Below are 17,967 nucleotides of genomic sequence, written 5' to 3'. Positions count from 1 at the left end.
GATGTATATAAAAAACATACTGAACCAATTCCCATCTATAATTTGTCTAACCATATACCATCAGATACAGAAATGAATGTACTCCATAAACGCTTATCCTTTGTACCCACGGTACCTTTGAACTCATTTGACACCAAAACAGAAATTTTACAATTTCTCAGAAAGGTCAGACTTAAAGCCTTTTTCCACGATAGGGAATATATTGAACAAGTAAATGTTACTGGCCTCAAGAATAAATCTTCCTTCATACCAGAAAGTGTAGCTATGCCCCCAGAAATCCTGTTATTCGAAGAACAAGTCCTAAAAGAATTAGATCACTTGCAAAATAATTTTTTTTTCTATAAGTCTAACTTTACGAAACAAGAAACACTACCACTCAAGAACCTTGCTAAAAATCCATCCATCGTTATCAAGCCGGCGGACAAGGGTGGAGGGATTGTACTATGGGATGCTAATAAATACGATCAGGAAATACTCAAACAACTAGCAAACCCCATGCATTATAGACTTTTGGACGAGAATCCCACACATAAACTTAAAGCGAAAATCTTGGAAATTACCTCGGAAGCATTCAATCAGGGGTTGCTGTGCAAAAACGAATTTGAATTTTTGAACACAGACTCATGTAAAATTCCAAACATATATGTACTACCAAAAAATATTGAATGCCCGCCAGGTAGACCAATTGTGTCAGCCTGTGGTTCCCTGTTGGAACCACTGGCGAAATACATTGGTACTTTCCTCACCCCGCTAGTTAAGAAAACTCAATCTTTTGTGAGAGATACGATGGACTTCATATCCCAAATAGAAAATCTTCGACTTTTTGTCTAGAAAGAGCCCCGGAGGATTCGGAACTTTTTCCAAATAGAACATATGTAGCACGAAGAAACTTGGTGTAGAGGTTTAAGTCGAAATACCTCTCAGTACTACATAATGGGGCTACTTCAATGTATGGAATGTCCGTGAAAGAAGTGTTTACATCCATATTTTCATTAGGGCATTAAGGATTAGAGACAAGTGTTTCTAAGAAGTTTTCTGTTCATCTTATGCTTTGAAATATGAATCCATGTTCTTGCATTTGTATGTATAAATATAACAAAAAATGTTTTTCTAAACATCGATAAAGATGATTTATCAAACGACATTGGGTCCAGACAATGATATGAATAACAGATTAATTTTGCATGTACGAATTAATTGACTGTGAAGGATAATTTGTGGTTTCCTTCATCTTCTGAAAAATATATATTTGATTGGTTCCTTCGCATCACTTTGCTTTACGATAATATGGGATTTTTCTTTGGGCAATTTGGTGGGGGCTGGCCAAAACAGGCATGCCAATGCCCCCAACCCCCCACACAAAACATTACAGTATTTCTGCCCCCCCGGTAGGAAGATGGGAGCTGTAGCCCCAATATGCCCCCGCAGGGGGCAGAAAGCCCACTAGAAGCCAGGGATTTTTTTTTATTCGTGTAGGGGTGGGGGCTGCCCAAAATGGGCATGACAATACCCCCCAGAGAAATGTAAGTATTTCTGCCCCCCCGGGAGGGCAGATGGGGCTGTGGCCCCTGATCTGCCCCCGGGGGGGGACAGAAAGCCCACTAGGCGCCAGCGATTACGCTGGCTTTTTTATGCGTGGGGGTGGGGGCTGCCCAAAATGGGCATACCAATGCCCCCACCCCAACAAAAATGGCCACAGTCTTTCTGCCCACCTTGGGGGCATATTGGGGTGAACCCCCCTCCCCCAATTATCCCCCAGGGCGGCAGAAAGCCCACTAGGCACTGACTTTTTTTTAGCAATGTGCCTACCTGTGGATTTTGGGTCCTAGCGCAGCTGGCACATAGGGAAACCTAGCAAACCTGTACATTTTTGAAAACTAGACACCAAGGGGAATCCAGGATGGGGTGACTTGTCTGGCTCTCACCAGGTTTGTTACCCAGAATCCCTTGCAAACCTCAAACTTTGAGAAAAAAAATATATTTTCCTCACAATTCTGTTGTGGGAAAGTTCTGGAATCTGCGTGGATCCACAAATTTCCTTCTACACAGCATTCCCCCAGGTCTCCCGATAAAAATGGTGCCTCACTCGTGTGGGTGGGTCAAGTACCCGCGACAGGCAAGAGTCCAAAACCTAGTGAGGCGACATCAAAATTACCTATCACAAACCAACCTGGTTTTCAAGGGGGGTCCCATGAGTTTTAGGCTCCGGGCTCGGCGGCCATCTAGGGAAACATACAAGACCCACACATTTCTGAAAACTAGACACCCGGGGAATTCCAGGGAGGTATGGCTTGCGTGGATCTCCCAACATTGTCTTACCCAGAATCCCCTGCAAACCTCAAATTTAGCTGTAAAAAACACTTTTTCCACACATTTTTGTGTGGGAAAGTTGTGGCATCACCAGGCTGATACATATTTCCTACCACCCAGCGTTCCCCCCGGTCTCTTGATAAAAATGGTGCCTCACTCATGTGGAAGGCCCAAGTACCCGCGATAGGCAAGGGCCCAAAACGTTTTGAGGCGACATCAAAATTGCCTATCACAAAACGACCTGGTTTTGCAAGGCGGGTCACCTGGGTTTTTGGCCCCATGCTCGGCCGCCAGCTGGGGAAACCTACCAAACCCACACATTTCTGAAAACTAGACAACCAGGGAGTTATAGGGAGGTATGGCTTGCGTGGATCCCCCAACTTTTTTTACCCATAAACCCCTGCAAACCTCAAATTTAGCTGAAAAAAACACTTTTTCCACACATTTTTGTTTGGGAAAGTTGTGGCATCACTGGGCTGACACAAATTTCCTACCAACCAGCGTTCCCCCAGGTCTCCTGATAAAATTGGTGCCTCACTCGTGTGGGAGGCCCAAGTACCCACAACAGGCAAGGGCCCAAAACTTATTGAAAATGTGGTGTGTCAACGTTGTGTTTTGGGTCGTTTCCTGTCGCGGGCACTAGGCCTACCCACACAAGTGAGGTACCATTTGTCTCGGAAGACTTTGGGGAATGTGGGGTGGGTGGAATTTTGTGGATCCACGCAGATTCCAGAACTTTCCACCACAGAAATATGAGGAAAATGTGTATTTTTTGGACACATTTTGAGGTTTGCAAGGGATTCTGGGTAACAGAACCTGGTAAGAGCCAGTCAAGTCACCCCATCCTGGATTCCCCTGGGTGTGTAGTTTTCAAAAATGTATAGGTTTGCCTGGTTTGCCTGGGTGCCGGCAGAGCTAGAGTTCAAAATCTACAGCTAGGCACTTTGCAAAAAAAGGTCAGTTTTCACTGTGAAAATATGGTGTGTTCAAGTTGCGTTTTGGGCTGTTTCCTGTCGTGGACACTAGACCTACCCACACAAGTGAGGTACCATTTTGATTGGAAGACTTTGGGGAATGCGGGGTGGGTGGAAGTTTGTGGATCCACGCAGACTCCAGAGGGCCACAAGACTCTTCGTAACAACTCTAGGACCGCCAACGACCCCCAAACCCGCATCTGAGCAAGTGTGTCCCTCTGGTCATTGTGTTAGCATGATAGGCACGAGCCCTGCAACATCACAGTGTGCTATCACCTCAGCGTTGGCAGTGAGCCTGTACATGTACCTACGCACGCATCCTCCTGCATGCACAACCGGCGTGTGCTGGTCCAGAGAGCACTGGTCAGCGCAGGAGTGTGCCTATCCCACAACGGGAACGGGGTGTCTCGGACATCTCCGTGTACAGGAAGTGCGGTAAGAGTGTCTCTGCGTTCTGGTGTGGCCTGCCACAAGGGCCGCAGCAGTCGATGTTGTAAAGTGGCATGCACCACCTCCAAACGGCACTGTGATGGTGTAGATGGAATGCAGCAGCACATGCGCAAATAGGCATTACAATGGTGTGCCGTACGAGTGCACGAGATACAACAGCACACCGTATAAAAGAGTGGGAGTTCGTGGGAGGGAGGAGCAGCTGTTTGCAACGTAACAGACAGTCAACTCGCCCATGTGCTGGGCATCTCATCCATGATGACCACAGTCGCAGACATCCCACAAAACCAACGACCCGCCTTTGTACACATCCTCTATGAATGCAGTGTGGTTTTCACTTTTATGCTCGTTCACTGGTGTGATGTTGGCTAGTTGTGTAACTTGTGCTCCTTGTTGGTGTGTTTCATTTTGGCCATTGTTTGTCTATACTTGTGCTATACTTAATTGTGCATGTCTGCCATTCTGCCCATCTCCCCCGTCCCCCCACTCCCTGCTTCTTCCTCTTTCTGGTGCTGTTCTGTCTATAGTTTTGTTGCTCCACACATAAATTCATGTAAAGAAAAAATTAGAATAGTTTCTAGATTCTTTTAGGTTTCAAAACCTCTCTCTCTTGGTTTCTTTTTAATTTTCCATATAAACAGTTTTTTAAAATATTCGACAACACATAGAAGTCAGAAGTGCAACGTATTCTATCAACACACTTTCTAGAACATTCTACAACACGTGCAGGTTAAAAGTTCATCAATCTTTTTAAACTTAACCATTTTTTTTGCAACATTTTCTCGAACATTTAACGGCACGTGCAGGTTAAAAGTTCACAATTGTTTTAAGTTCGAACAGTGCCTTCCAAATGCAAGTAGCAGGTGTGGTTGAGTTGACAACTTTTATCCTATGATATGTACTCCACGTTGAAACTGCTGTTTCTTAACCAATCACAAAGATGCTTTTCCACAAAACGAATGTGCACCCTACTTTTAAAAAAGAATGCTTTTCGTCTCCCAATCACGTATTGTTTTGTATGGCAATAAAAAGTAGTCCCCCATCTTTAAACATATCTCTTATTCTACCAAGGAACTGCATGAGCTACAGGCATCTTTCCATGCCTTCCAGCCATACCTTCAAAATGCTAGTGTGGATCGTAGGACATAGCTATATTTTCTGGTGCAAGAGGTATGCAGAACAGAGACGTATTGACTTAGACCTAGGTTTACAAAATGTGGACATTAAATGGTTTGCACAGAGAGGATTGAAGTGGCACCAATTGTTGCCTTTGGTTAAAACCTGTTTGCATCTCCAACACCCTGACCTCATGATTGAGCACTTTGGTGGAAACGACCTAGGCACATTGACTGGGGTAGGTTTGGAAATGCTTATGAAGGACACCTTTGGACAATTGATGTTACTTTTCCCTCAAACTGTCTTTGTATATTCCAATATATGCCAAAGACAGAAGTGGAAATGGTCAAAACAAATTTGTCCTCAGATTGAAAAATCTAGGAAGAAACTCAACAAAGCTGTGTCTGCATACCTCAGAGACCACAAAATGGGGTCCATCTACAACAACAACATACGTTTTGATATGGCTGATATCTACAGAAGTGATGGAGTACACTTCACAGATCACGGAAGTCGAGTTTTTCTGAATAACTTGAAGCTGTGCATCCGCACTTATATGTAGCTCCAACTAATCAACACAAGGGCTCTTTTTAGAGTCACCCTATAACTGACAACTTAGGCCCGCTATTTAAAGGCCAGGTAACTGCAACTCTCGGACCCTCGCCAAAATGTATTCTCCACACAGCTGTGACGCAGCGGCCAGACCATCTGACTTTGCAGCACAGAGCTCTCGCTTTGATCACCACCTCTACTCCCTCATAGGGGTGAGTAGTTTGCACTTTACAAATACTGTATTGATTTACCTTCACACTCCCTGTACAACACCACCTAAGCACCATATACAAGTTGGACAAGTGTGGCACAGCGCCCAGAGCACATGACTTCACAGCATAGCAAACACAGGCTCACGGTTTCATACCGGAGTCCAGCAGCAGCCCAATTTAGCAGCATGACACTCTAGGCAATACCTCACTTAATTTCCGTACCCAGCACTTTCAGACCAGTAGGGGTCAGTAGTTCACTGGCTTTACCCCGAGTCCATCAGCAGCTCAGCTTAAGCCCCCAGCGCCATCATACCCATAGGAGTGAGTAGTTTGCACTTTACAAATACCGAATTGATTTGATACGCGCAAATTTACCTTCGCACTCCCTGTATAACTCCCCCTAAGCACCATACACAAGTTACAATGTTTGAAACAAAAGTTCCTCCAAGTAGGTCTAACGACATACTGACACTACTTGGACAGATGTGGCACAGCGGCCAGAGCACATGACTTCACACATATGACACACTGTTTGGACTGTGTGGACTCACACTTTCATCCCCGCTCAGCCTAGCACCATGAGACTGTACACAATACCTCACATATTTTCCGTACCCCAGGACTTTCAGACCAGTACGGGTCAGTAGTTCGTCCTAGTAGGTATAAACACATGCTGACACTACTTCCACAGGTGTAGTGCAGCGGCCACGGCACATGACTTCACAGCATAAGACACACAATTTGGGCTCACGCTTTAATCCCTGACTCCCGCACCAGCTCACCTTAGCAGCATCAGACTCTAGGCAATACCTCACTTAATTTCCGTAGCCCAGCACTTTCACACCGTTAGGGGTGAATACTTTACTTCACACCCCGTCTATTGCAAACCCTAAACACCCCACAGAGGTTACAGTGCTCCTACCCTCCTTTTTCCCACTTTTTTCACCCTTTTTTCCCCTTACTCGCTTCGACGGAATCACAAAATGGCAGCCAACACTGCCTAGTTGCAACCACTCGCAGCGCTCACAACCAATAAGCAGCAAGCTCGTGCTCGTAATGCCTCAGCCAATCAGATGGCAGAATTCCCAAATATTGATATCTGTAAATTTTGCTATTTTTCAAAAACTTTTGAACGGATTTACACCAAATAAACAAAAGCGTGCTTTCTATGCCAAGACCCTGCTCCCTGCCAAATTTGGGGTAATTCCGTTCACCCGTTCGACCTGTAGCCTTGTCCCAAGTTTCCTATGGAAATTAACATGGAGAAAACACGTTTTGGGACCCCCCTTTTTTCTCAGCCCCCCCCTTGACGAATCACCCCAAACTTCCCACATAGGAGCTTATATGAACAAAGAATTAGTTTGGAAACTTTCATGAAGATTCATGAAACAACGCCAAAGTTATCAGCAAAACAAAAAATGCTCTTCCCATGGAAACTTGGTCCTAACTATAACTACCTACTGGCGATTAGTAGGTTATATATATATATATATATATATATATATATATATATATATATACATATATATATTTACTGTATTTTAATCCTCGTGTTTATTAGTAACAATATGTTTTCATTATTACATTATTACATTTAACAAGGCTTTCTAAATATTTTTTAAACTCTTCACTGGGGTGAGCCTGAAGGATAGACTGTCAAATTTCTATCCTTTCTGGTGAATAGAAAAAAGCCCTTAGGCAAGGCTCCCTGTCCAAGATGGCGCTTTTGATTGCTGATGCACAATAACGAGGACACCAAGTGCTAGGGACAACTGCCCTCAACTAGTTCCCTCTTTCCAGGAGCCCACACACCCCCTTCCATCTCCTCTCTACCCATCCCCTCCCATCTCCTCTCCTCGTATATTTTATGATAGCCTGTCTGATTACGTTCACTTGTGCAAATGGTATAAATGATGGGAAAACATTCAAACGATAAATTGTTTATTTTACAAAGAGCAGACCAGTTTTTCTCAAAATCACGATCCACATTTAAAACACATACTTGTTTTTTCGCAATGAAACCTTCTGAGTTTTAAAGGATTTTGTAGAAACTAATTTTTACGGGGCATGGCAGACTGAGATGATATTAAATAAGTGTGACTTTGTGATAGGCATGCTCTGACACTTGAATGAAGGCGTGGCCCATCCAATGATTGGACATTGACTAGCAGAGTGAGCTTAAGTCGCTTTTGTTGCAGCCATCTGTGCAGCAGGTTGTGACAAGCCGCTGGTTGTCGTTGCGCTTGTCGTGAAGTGAGTAATCTTGGCTCTCCAATAGTTGTTCAGCAGGCTCTGTGTCCTTGGAGTCTCCCCTTTGGTTTTCTGGAAGAAAGTATATAAATAGCATGTAATCACATGTATTTGTCTTTTCCCACCCCTATTTTGAATTTGCACTTGTTTCCTTTCTTTTTTCCATAACATTCTCCATTTCCTAAAAGTATTCTTTTAGTTGGCAGAAACAGAGAACAAGTGACATTCCTCTATTCAATATTCTCTTCCGTTGCAGTCATTAGGTCAGCATTCTAAAAGATTTAGTGCATCTAATGGGTGCAAAATACACACTTGAATAAAAAATAAATAAAAAAAACCATTTTGTGCATTTCTATTTTAAATAGTGTAATTTTCGCATATGAGGCATTCTACGAGATTGAAACTTATGCTGTGCAATTGTAGGTAGATGGGTGAAACGCAATGTTTGCGTGAGGGGTGTGTGAGAAGTGTGGCGGGTTTATCCCTCATTTACAAAGGCATGCATCTTCCTTTACCTGAACCAGTTTCAACCAAACCTCCCCTGACCACATCTGAAGATCATGTGCGCCATGGCGCACAGTACATATGGGGAAAAATAGCCCTCTATATCCAAGTACACCAGTCATGCCCCATTTGAACATTTGTTTACATGATATAACTCAGCATCTTTATTAGAGGAAGAAATTAATAGGGGAAGGGGGTCATTTATGCCCTGGTGGATGGTTTGCCGGTTCAGGAGGGGGCAGAGGCCATGTCATCCACCTCTGCAGTGGTGGAACGTCTGCCCTATTTAGAGATCTCAAATGCTCAGCAGATCTACGAAAATTCAATTTTGCATTTCCTAAATGGCGACTTCATAGGAAGCGCTATTAGGGAAATGCAAAATGATAAGTTAGAAAACTACCGGTTTCCTAATTGCGATTCCTACAGAGTAGGAATCGCTCGCTATTAGGAAATTGCAACTAAGAAATCCCATGCAATTAACTCCATCGGCCGCTTTTGGTATTTCCAAAATAGCGATTACCTACTAGGAAATTGCTATTTTGAAAATGCTAAACTGATGATGGCTATGGGCATAAATTTTGGTGCACATGTAGAGCACATTTATGTCCTTGGGGCATGTGTGCGCTCTATTGCACTTTAAAAAACATTTTAGGGAGCTTTTTTTAAATTGCACATGGTTAACCTCGACTTTGAGTCGATGGTAATTGCATTTACAAAATGCTCAGTTTGCTTTTAGGAAATGCTTTGTACATGTCCTAAGAAATCGCAAATAGGAAATCCCTTTTTGCGACTTCCTATTTAGGGAATCACAAAATGTGATTTCAACTGGGTATAAATCGCATTTTGTGATTTCCTAAAGGCCTTGGTAAATAAGAAAAGACTGTTTTGCATGGTTTAACGGGCTGTAATAGCATTTCGGTCCGTTAAGAAATGCAAAAGTCCTTTGTACATCTGGCCCAAAGTGTTGTGAAGCGATTTTGGGCCGGATGTACTAAGGTTCCCGTTTGCATTTATAAATAGGAACTCCGTAAGGATCGCTATTTTTAATTTTGTTCATGGTTAACAACAACTCGGCAATTGCATTTCCTAAATGCCCAATTCTCATTTAGGAAATACTTTGTACATGTGCTTTAGGAAACGCAAATAGGTAATCACTAATTGCAATCCCTAAATCTCAGTCGCAATTTGTGATTTCTACCATGTAGAAATTGCAAATTATGACCGGTTTTGGCCCTTTGTATATCTGAAAAGGCCATTTAGCATTTCTTAATGGCCGAAATAGCGATTCGGCTCGTTAAGAAATGCTAAATGGCTTCGTACTTCTGGGCCTATACGCCTTTTTGTATTCCCTTACTGCACTGCAATTTGCTTTGCGGGGTCCCTATTTAGAGCGCCCAACACAATGTTAGCCTTGGCATGCAGGAAGTTTACTCCCTCCTTTGGGGGACCATTCCAAGGTCTGCCTGGGTCTGCCATGAGGTGCATGGTGAATGAGGGCAGAGAAAATCGGTTTCGGGCACCCCACTCTTAAAATCTTCTTTGCTGAGCGTAAGGGTGGTACTATAGATAAACTTCAGGCTGTGGTGTGGGTTTGCACCACGAGCCACACTTGGCTGCATAGGTGTGTGCCTGGCCCTGCAGTGCAATTAGAAATGCAAATTTTGTTCCAACCCACAAAGTAGTTACCTTTTGGGCTCTAGTAACCATTGAGGAATGCACTTCCCACACTTATATGAGCACCAAAATAGATCGGATATAAGTTATGCGGAAAGTGAGACAGGAAGCGTAGTCTTTTGACATTTTATGTGAGATGTGCATGAAAGTTCAAAGTTTCTTTTTTTAATAAATAAAAAGTAATACGTTTAACAAAAACATGGAATTGTCACACGACGCTGAGTCAAACCTTGCGCAATGCATGAACTGAGTACATCAAACATCCACACCTAGGATTGGGAAAATGGGCCTTACTCTCTGTTGTACATGAAGATCACACAAAAGCATTCATATATTTTGACCTCCCTATTTATGTATTAGCCGCAGGGATTGGAAGTTGATGGCCTAAATATTTGTAAAGAAAGTAATAGAGCCTGATATTGTCAAAGTGTCAGGGGCCTTCTGTTTTGAGTGACTAGGATTTGTAATTTACCGTTTGCAGGTGGACAGAGAGGCAGCAGTACAGACTGGCAGGGGAGGGTGCCCGGCTTCCCTGATGGCTCACCAGCAAAGTATAGGGTTGCAAAATACAGTGAATCAAGTATGCACACCCATCCTCCTCCAATCAGCCGACCTTAGGAAGCCAGAACCCACTCCAGAAAAAAAGCCTTACATTTTATTGCACTAAACAGCATATTGGTGGGGGACCTATGATTCACACCTTTCCGTGTCGTTACACAATATTTCATTGTGCTCGTAAATTAACGCACATACATATCCACATTGTCCACTGCTTTTCTATTGGGGCTGAATCGTGTATCTCTCCTCTAATGTGTGGTGCAATGACATTCTTTACATCCAAGTCCAACAGAGGGGGTCAGTGAGAGGAGGCCAGCAGTGAGGTCAGCACACTCCTTCATGCTGGTGTAACATTAGGGACCTCCTTTCACCAGAAAGGAAAATACTCTTAAGCATATATTATCAACCACATATGCTTAAATGAATAGGTTCTGCCTTTAACTTGGGTGTCATTCTGAGACTCAAGAGCTATAGGTTTTAAGAAGCAGTTCACATAATTTTTCAAAGCATATGTACTATCTCTATCAGCACTCACGAGGGTCCTTTCATTCTCCCATTTGGCCCTTTCCAAGTACATTCTCAGTTGCATATTATGACTATGAATCTCCTGGGTGTTAGAGATCTCATAGGCTCAGATACCAGGACTACCAGTCAAATTACTGTAATGTTACTTGGTATAGACATAAGACATATGCCTTAGGTTACAGTGATCTAAACAGTGTGTGTCTCATACAACAACATCATTAAGACTTGTCTCTGTGGAGATAATGTAATGTAACAAGTCCATGTGAGCAGTGAAAGAACAGAGATAGGAGGAGATGTTCACAAACAGCTCGAGCTGCTGACTATTCCACTGGGGAACCAGGTTTGAGTCCCAGCCTCAGCTCAGCATCCTCTCATTCTGGGTAAGTCACTTAATCTCCCTGTGCCTAAATAATTTATAACATAGTCTGGTTCTCATGTAAAGCATGTTAATGCCCTTGAGCCACGTTTGTGTACTGTAAAAATTGTGTCCAGTGGCAGCCTGCCAGTCTCTGACCCCTAGCCCCATGAGAGTCCTGGGCAATAGCATCTGGACAGACAGGCAGCAGGAGATGTGGCGGGGCAGCTGTACAACCAGAGGCAAGAGGACTTCTAGAGACAGGCAGCAATGGCGCCACGCACACTTATTGAACGGCCCACCTTCATGCCTTCTCTCATTAGCTGAGCCTTGTACATTCTTTAAATGAAATAAAGATTTAGCGAGCTGTTGGCTCACTGAGCTCCTGTCCAAGCTCAGGGCAAGCCATTTTCACACCAACAAACATGCTAGTCTTTGTCAGGGTTCCCATCCCTCTATTCTGCCTTGCACAACCACACACAGAGCATCAGAGTCTGCTGATAGGTCTCCACCCCAAATGCCCCTCTGTAGCAGCCACCACTGATTGCATCCACTCTATCATACGGAGGACATCAAGTGGCTTCACAGCAATGATTCACATAGAACATCATGAGGTGAACTTCATTTCCTGCAGGTTGCTTTTTCTTTCTTTTCACAGTAGAATCCCACTTGATTTTCTTAGTGACTTTCCACTCTATGTTTACTCTTTGAAGACCTGAGGAATGACAATCCCCATAACCTCAACTGTTTGGTGTTCACCAGCGGACTCCCATTTGATACTTTCTGTGAGTAAACCTATCAACACTTTCAATGTGTGACATTTCACATCTATTCATTTAGTTGCAGTTGCTAAACTCAGTGTAAGTCTCCTCTGTAAACCACAAATAATTATCTTCCAGTTCTACTATGAACACTTTGACCAGATACAAATCAATCATGCACTACTTAACAGGTGATATGTGGCAGTAGCATTTGTGGCGTTGCCCATAACAAGTTTGATAGTTAATTCCTGTTCTAGTGACGAAGCTTCTGAATTTGGAACCTGGATACCTGTGGTGATGTAATTATAAGCACATCATTTGGTGCACTGAGACTTCATATTGGGAAAGCCAGATCCGGCGGTTGAGCCTTCTCCAACATTGGTCCTCAATTGTGGAACAACCTGCCGCTCCACATAAGAGTGTCCTCCTCACTTCTTGAATTCTGAAAGAAGATGAAGACCTGGCTTTTCCAGTAGTGCTGCTAGGCCCCAGGTGTACCCAGAATCACACCTGCCCAGTGCCATTACACCCCAGCTGGTGATAGCACTGCATAAATCTGTATAACATGACAAATCATAACATTGAAAACACATATAGTGCAAATATCTAAAACAAAAACCAACTGTAGTGTGCTGGGTTGTTGCTTAGCAACCTGGTTGCAAGTGGTACCAAACACCTTACCTTTCTGGAAACAGCACCTCATGTTGGTGTAGCTTTTGCCACTCCTTGGAGATAACTTTGTGCTAATTCAAATATTTAAAATGAAATAAATTTGATCTAAACAATGAAAAATTGAATCAAATATGATGTTCTACCAGTAGGCGCCAGGAGAATTCCCTGGACAATAAGCCAACCTACCCACTGTTCAAAGGGCCAGTGAACAAAGTACCTGTATTAATAATAAATTCAATTTATTTTTTAATTTATTTAGATTTTTTGTAAAGCACCACAAACCCTCACCCTGCAGTCTCAGATTGCTTTGAGCTGAAACTATGAGAGAGGGAAGATTGAATCCAAGGTTGATAACCGGCAGTCAAGAAGCAGGAGTATGTAATAAACTGTTAGAGCCCATAAACCACATGTACGGATACAAGGTGGTAAATGTTAGAAAGCGCCAATACTATCGGAAAGACCTGGGTGTTGAGTAGAGCCTTATTTTAGGCGTCTCGCTGGCAGCCTGGGCAAACTTAACACCAAAACACCACATTATGTCCCCGACATGCTATTCTGATCAAGAAAATACTCTGCCAACATGTTCTTCATCAATCAGGTAGGTCAGAATTCTCTGATTTTGTGCTTGAATAAAGGGTAGATGAGCCAATGAGGATATAGTTCTATTTACAAAGACAATCGTTCAACCAACAGCAATCTTCTGTTGATTTCTTAAGACGGTATCATTCACAGTTTAGCTATTGCACTATTGGCATGGATAGGGACATTCTCGGGGAATGCAGGGCTGAAAGAAGCAGAACAAACACAAGTCTGAGCATTAAATAATTGTCGTACTAGACCCGAACTTCGGGTGGGGGGGGCTAAGACTCCCTGCCAGGGTGCGCAGGGTGCAACAGTCTCTTTTGGCGCCCCTCTCCCATTTCCTCCTTCTCCATGAATTCCCTCACTAGCACTTGCCAACAATGCCCCTCAGCTCTCTATAGCCCCTTTCTGACAAACATTTTCTTTTTTTATAGGGTTACTGGTAGTTTACTCAGACTCAGTTCTGTGATCTGCTTGGTACATGTTCTTTGTAGCAGGCACATTAACCCTCTGCACTGTGTGGGCGACAGGAGTGCCCATGTGAGTGCACGGTGAGGGATGCAACAGTGTGAGAGAAGGGTGAGAGGAGTGACTGCAGGGTGAGTGAGGGGACCATATGAATTTGGGTGCAGAGTGGGACGAATGAATGTATGGTTGGTGATGGGCTTGTTTGAGTGAGATTGCAGAGTGAACAGTGAGGGGGACAGGTGAGTGAAGTGTCACATGAGTGCAGGGTGAGTAGTGTGCTCGTGTGAATGCAGGCTGAGGTACAGGGTGAACAGCGCAAGTGCATTGTGAGTGCAGAGTGATCACTGTGAGTGCAGAGTGAGTGATGTGCTCACGTGACCAAAGGGTAAGTGGAGGGGGAATGGTGTGAGTTCATGATGAGAGGCATTAGTGCTCTGTGGTCATTGTGAGTGCAGGGCGAATAGTGAGAGTGCATGGTGATCAGTGGGAGTGCATTGTAATTGCTGTGAGTGCAGGGTGAGTGTGAAAGTGAAGGGCAAGAATAAGGAGTGAGTTGTCTGAATGCAGGGTGCATTCCCAGACACTTGAAGTAACTCAGCATGTTATTAAGGGCTGGCATAGAGTTTCAGATGTAAATTAAACTATTGCTATCATGGCATTATTCAGGGACAGGGCCGGACTGGCCATGGCGAGTACCGGGTGTTATCTCGGTGGGCCGGAAAGGTGGGGGCCCTTTTTGGTATAGGGGGCCGGTTTTGCAGCAGTGCTCCAACATCGGCCCCCTGTACCAAAAGCAGCTGCAATGTTTTCCAGGAGCACCTCCTATCCCCCCCCACAGTACCACTCCCTCCACCGTGGCTGGTCAGACTCAACTCAGTTGCCCAGTTTGGCCCTGTTCAGGGATAGAGGGTGGAGGAAATAAATATTGTGCTCATCCTACAACAAACTTCCAGTCTTGTGATTAGGGTTGCCAGCTGATTATATTGGTTTCCCTTACATTACAAAAAAAGCAATCACCTAAAAGCTATTTTCAGTACTTATTTGTGCATATTTGGAATAGTAAATATAAATAGAAAGCATGTTTAATTGTGTTCAAGGGCTGCCTGAATGATCCATGACTGATAATTAAAGGGAACAAAGACAGAAAAGTCACATTACATATGTTTTATTTATAACCCTATTTAGTGTCAAGACGAGGCCTTTGTAGGCTCTTCAAACAACAAATGTCTGGTATTTTTCTTTTAGCAACCCTACTTTATATTTCTTTTCATGAAATGCATTCTCACACTATAGCAGTAAAAGCAAAATCCAAATGTGAGTAATAGGCAGAAGGGGGTCTAGTGGGTACGGAAACCAGGAAAAAAACGAAGCCTTGTTAAACAGTTTACACAGGTATGTAACTATGCAAATGATATTTAACCCCTTCTGTGCTCATGACAGAATGGTGTCCTCTAGGTGTCTAGTTTGCAAAAATGTATAGGTTTGCTAGGTTTCCCTAGGTGCCGGCTGAGTTAGGGTTCAAAATCCACAGCTAGGCACTTTGCAAAAAAAAGGGTCTGTTTTCACTGTAAAAATGTGGTGTGCCCACTTTGCATTTTGGGCCATTTCTTAACACGGGCACTAGGTACCCACACAAGTGAGGTGCCATTTTTATCAGTAGTCTCAGGGGAACACAAAATTGTAGAGCAACTGCTTTACCTACTGACTTTCTATGGATTTCTGCCTTCCAAATGTAAGACAAGGTGTTAAAAAGAAGTCACTTTGAAAAATGTCCTAAAATGTACATGCTAGTATGGGTACCCACAATTTCAGAGATGTGCAAATAGCTACTGCTTCTAAACTATGTTTTGCTCCCATCTCGGAAATTAATAGGTGTCCTTGATACCTATTTTTTGCTCTTCATATTTTACCAAATGAATTATACCCTGTACACAATGAAAAACCATTGCAAGCGCAGCTCATTTATTGGCTCTGGGTTCTTGGTGAACCTACAAGTCCTATATATCCCTACAACCAGAAGGGTTCTGCGGATGTAACGGTATATTGCTTTAAAAATCTGTCATACTTAGAGGAAGTTGCAGGTGAAAACCTTGGATCAAATGGCTGTTTTTTTTTTAACTCATTTTCAATTTTTCTTATTTTCAACTGTTAGTTTCTATACAAAAAACCTTTAAGCATCTACACAAATGACCCCTTGCTGAATTCTGAATTGTGTCTACTTTTCTGAAATGTATAGCTTTACAGGATCCATTATTGCTTTATTACCCATTTCAACAACTAACTGGAAGGAGGTTGAAAGCACAAAATATAGCAAAAATAGGCTATGTCCCAGTAAAATGCCAAAACTGTGTAAAAAATGTTGGTTTTCTGACAAAATTCTGTCTGTCCCTGAAAGCTGGGAAGATGGTGATTTCAGCACCACAAACCCTTTGTTGATAGTATTTTTCCCTTATCCACCTACCCCCCAAAAATATAACTATATTTTGGCTAATTTCTGGGTCTCTTCCAGGGGAATCAACAAACCCTATGTACCTTTGGAATCCCCATGATGTTGGAAGAAAAGGACGCAAATATGGCATGCATACCTTATGTGGGCAAAAAGTTACAAGGGCCTAAGCGCAACTACCCCAAATAGCTAAATAAGACTTAGCACGGGGTGGGGGGGAAAGGCCTAGCAGCGAAGAGGTTAAAGACCTGTGAAAAACTCGGGCGTGCTGTAGATAAGACTCCAGACACTGCCCAGCCGAGCCCACAGTAGCTTGAGCTGCAGCAGCCGGGGCTGAGACACACAAAGGGGGGCTGAAGCCCTTTCAGCCCTATGGATGTTGTGCTCCTGCTGTCCTACCTGGAAGACCTTGAGGAGGTTCAGCCAGATGTCGTCTCCACCGGGACCCTCCACAGGTGTAGGCAACTGCTCGGAAGAACTCTCTGCCGCACAGCTTCACCGATGGCCCAACGCCGTTTACCTCAGAGTTGGCCACCACCAGGTAGACTAGAAGGATGGACAGAAGTGAGGCTCTCATCTTGCGTTTGGAAGTTGCAAAGTGTAACTTGCAGAATTAGCTTGATTCACTGCAGAAGGAAGCAGGCAATACAGAGATCTAACGTGGTAAGGAGCTGCGCCCATTTTATACTGATTTTCCCATCCGCCCATAGACTGGTGACAGATGTCCTGATGATCCTACCTCTTGCGTGGTAGGCGGTGCGTTGTGCACTTCTGGTAACCAATTACATGATTTAGCATTTCTGACTGCACATCAGTCCAGTAACACTCCCATTACAACCCTATTTAGGAGAATTATGCTCCCACAAATGATGTGAACATGGCATTACGAGCACAGTGCAAACACTCAACGGTGGCCATTTTCCTTTCCGCTTTATGTTGTGCCGTCTTGCAGATACGCATCTTCTTTTATGCATGTCATTTTATTTCAGAAAGATTACTCAGGACCACGAGCCTGTAACTTGTCACTCACTGTTCAGTTAAATGTAATAAACAACATTATCTCAGACGCAACATGTGACTGCATGAAGAGGGAAAATAAAGAGAAAACTCATATTCCTTTCTGAGTGCGCTGCTAATCTTAACATCTTTTACACATTGTGGAGTTCACTCTACCAGTAAACTGGGCACATGTCAAAATGGTGGTGTCGAGTTTGTTTCCCAGGTTATTGACACCTAGGGGCATATTTACAAGCCCCTTACACCACCGGTGCCTCACTTTTTACCATATTAAAAGGGAAGCACCAGTGGCACAAGGGGCTTGTAAATAAGTCCCCTAGTGCGCATTCGTGGTATGCTTTGAAGTTGTTCTAAAGTCAACTCTTTGGAGTGAAGACAGAATCCAATGGAGCAGATTACTTGACTTAAAGATATCAGCAACTCTTTGGGCAGATTTATCATAGTGTTGCATTGCTATGTGTCACACAAGGTAACGCAACACCAAAAGTCAAATTTACCAAACAGTGCAAGGCCACCTTCTGTGGTTCGGCAGTGCTTGGTG

At 43.5% G+C, this 17,967-nt stretch overlaps 1 protein-coding gene across 1 annotated transcript; it reads right to left on the bottom strand.

Moving 5' to 3' along the window:
• Positions 1-7,778: 7,778 nt before the first annotated feature.
• Positions 7,779-16,986, bottom strand: LOC146834796 (insulin-like peptide INSL5). Its single transcript, XM_085599948.1, has 2 exons — positions 16,809-16,986; positions 7,779-7,936 (listed from the first exon to the last, which is right to left on the bottom strand). Exons 1-2 carry the CDS (start codon positions 16,984-16,986, stop codon positions 7,779-7,781), a joined length of 336 nt encoding a protein of 111 aa, XP_085456074.1.
• Between the last annotated feature and the right edge of the window lie 981 nt (positions 16,987-17,967).

The sequence above is a fragment of the Triturus cristatus genome, chromosome 4_2, assembly GCF_964204655.1.
Source record: "Triturus cristatus chromosome 4_2, aTriCri1.1, whole genome shotgun sequence".
Classification (NCBI taxonomy): domain Eukaryota; kingdom Metazoa; phylum Chordata; class Amphibia; order Caudata; family Salamandridae; genus Triturus; species Triturus cristatus.
The sequence above is the reverse complement of the archived record's forward strand: the minus strand, read 5'-3'. Positions and strand labels throughout refer to the sequence as shown.

Bases quoted from the DNA above. Each gene is read 5' to 3' on its own strand.
- LOC146834796 (XM_085599948.1), bottom strand. From the start codon at position 16,986: ATGAGAGCCTCACTTCTGTCCATCCTTCTAGTCTACCTGGTGGTGGCC. The intron at 7,937-16,808 runs GTAGGACAGCAG...ACTTTCTTCCAG, and splicing joins ACCTCCTCAAGGTCTTCCAG to AAAACCAAAGGGGAGACTCC.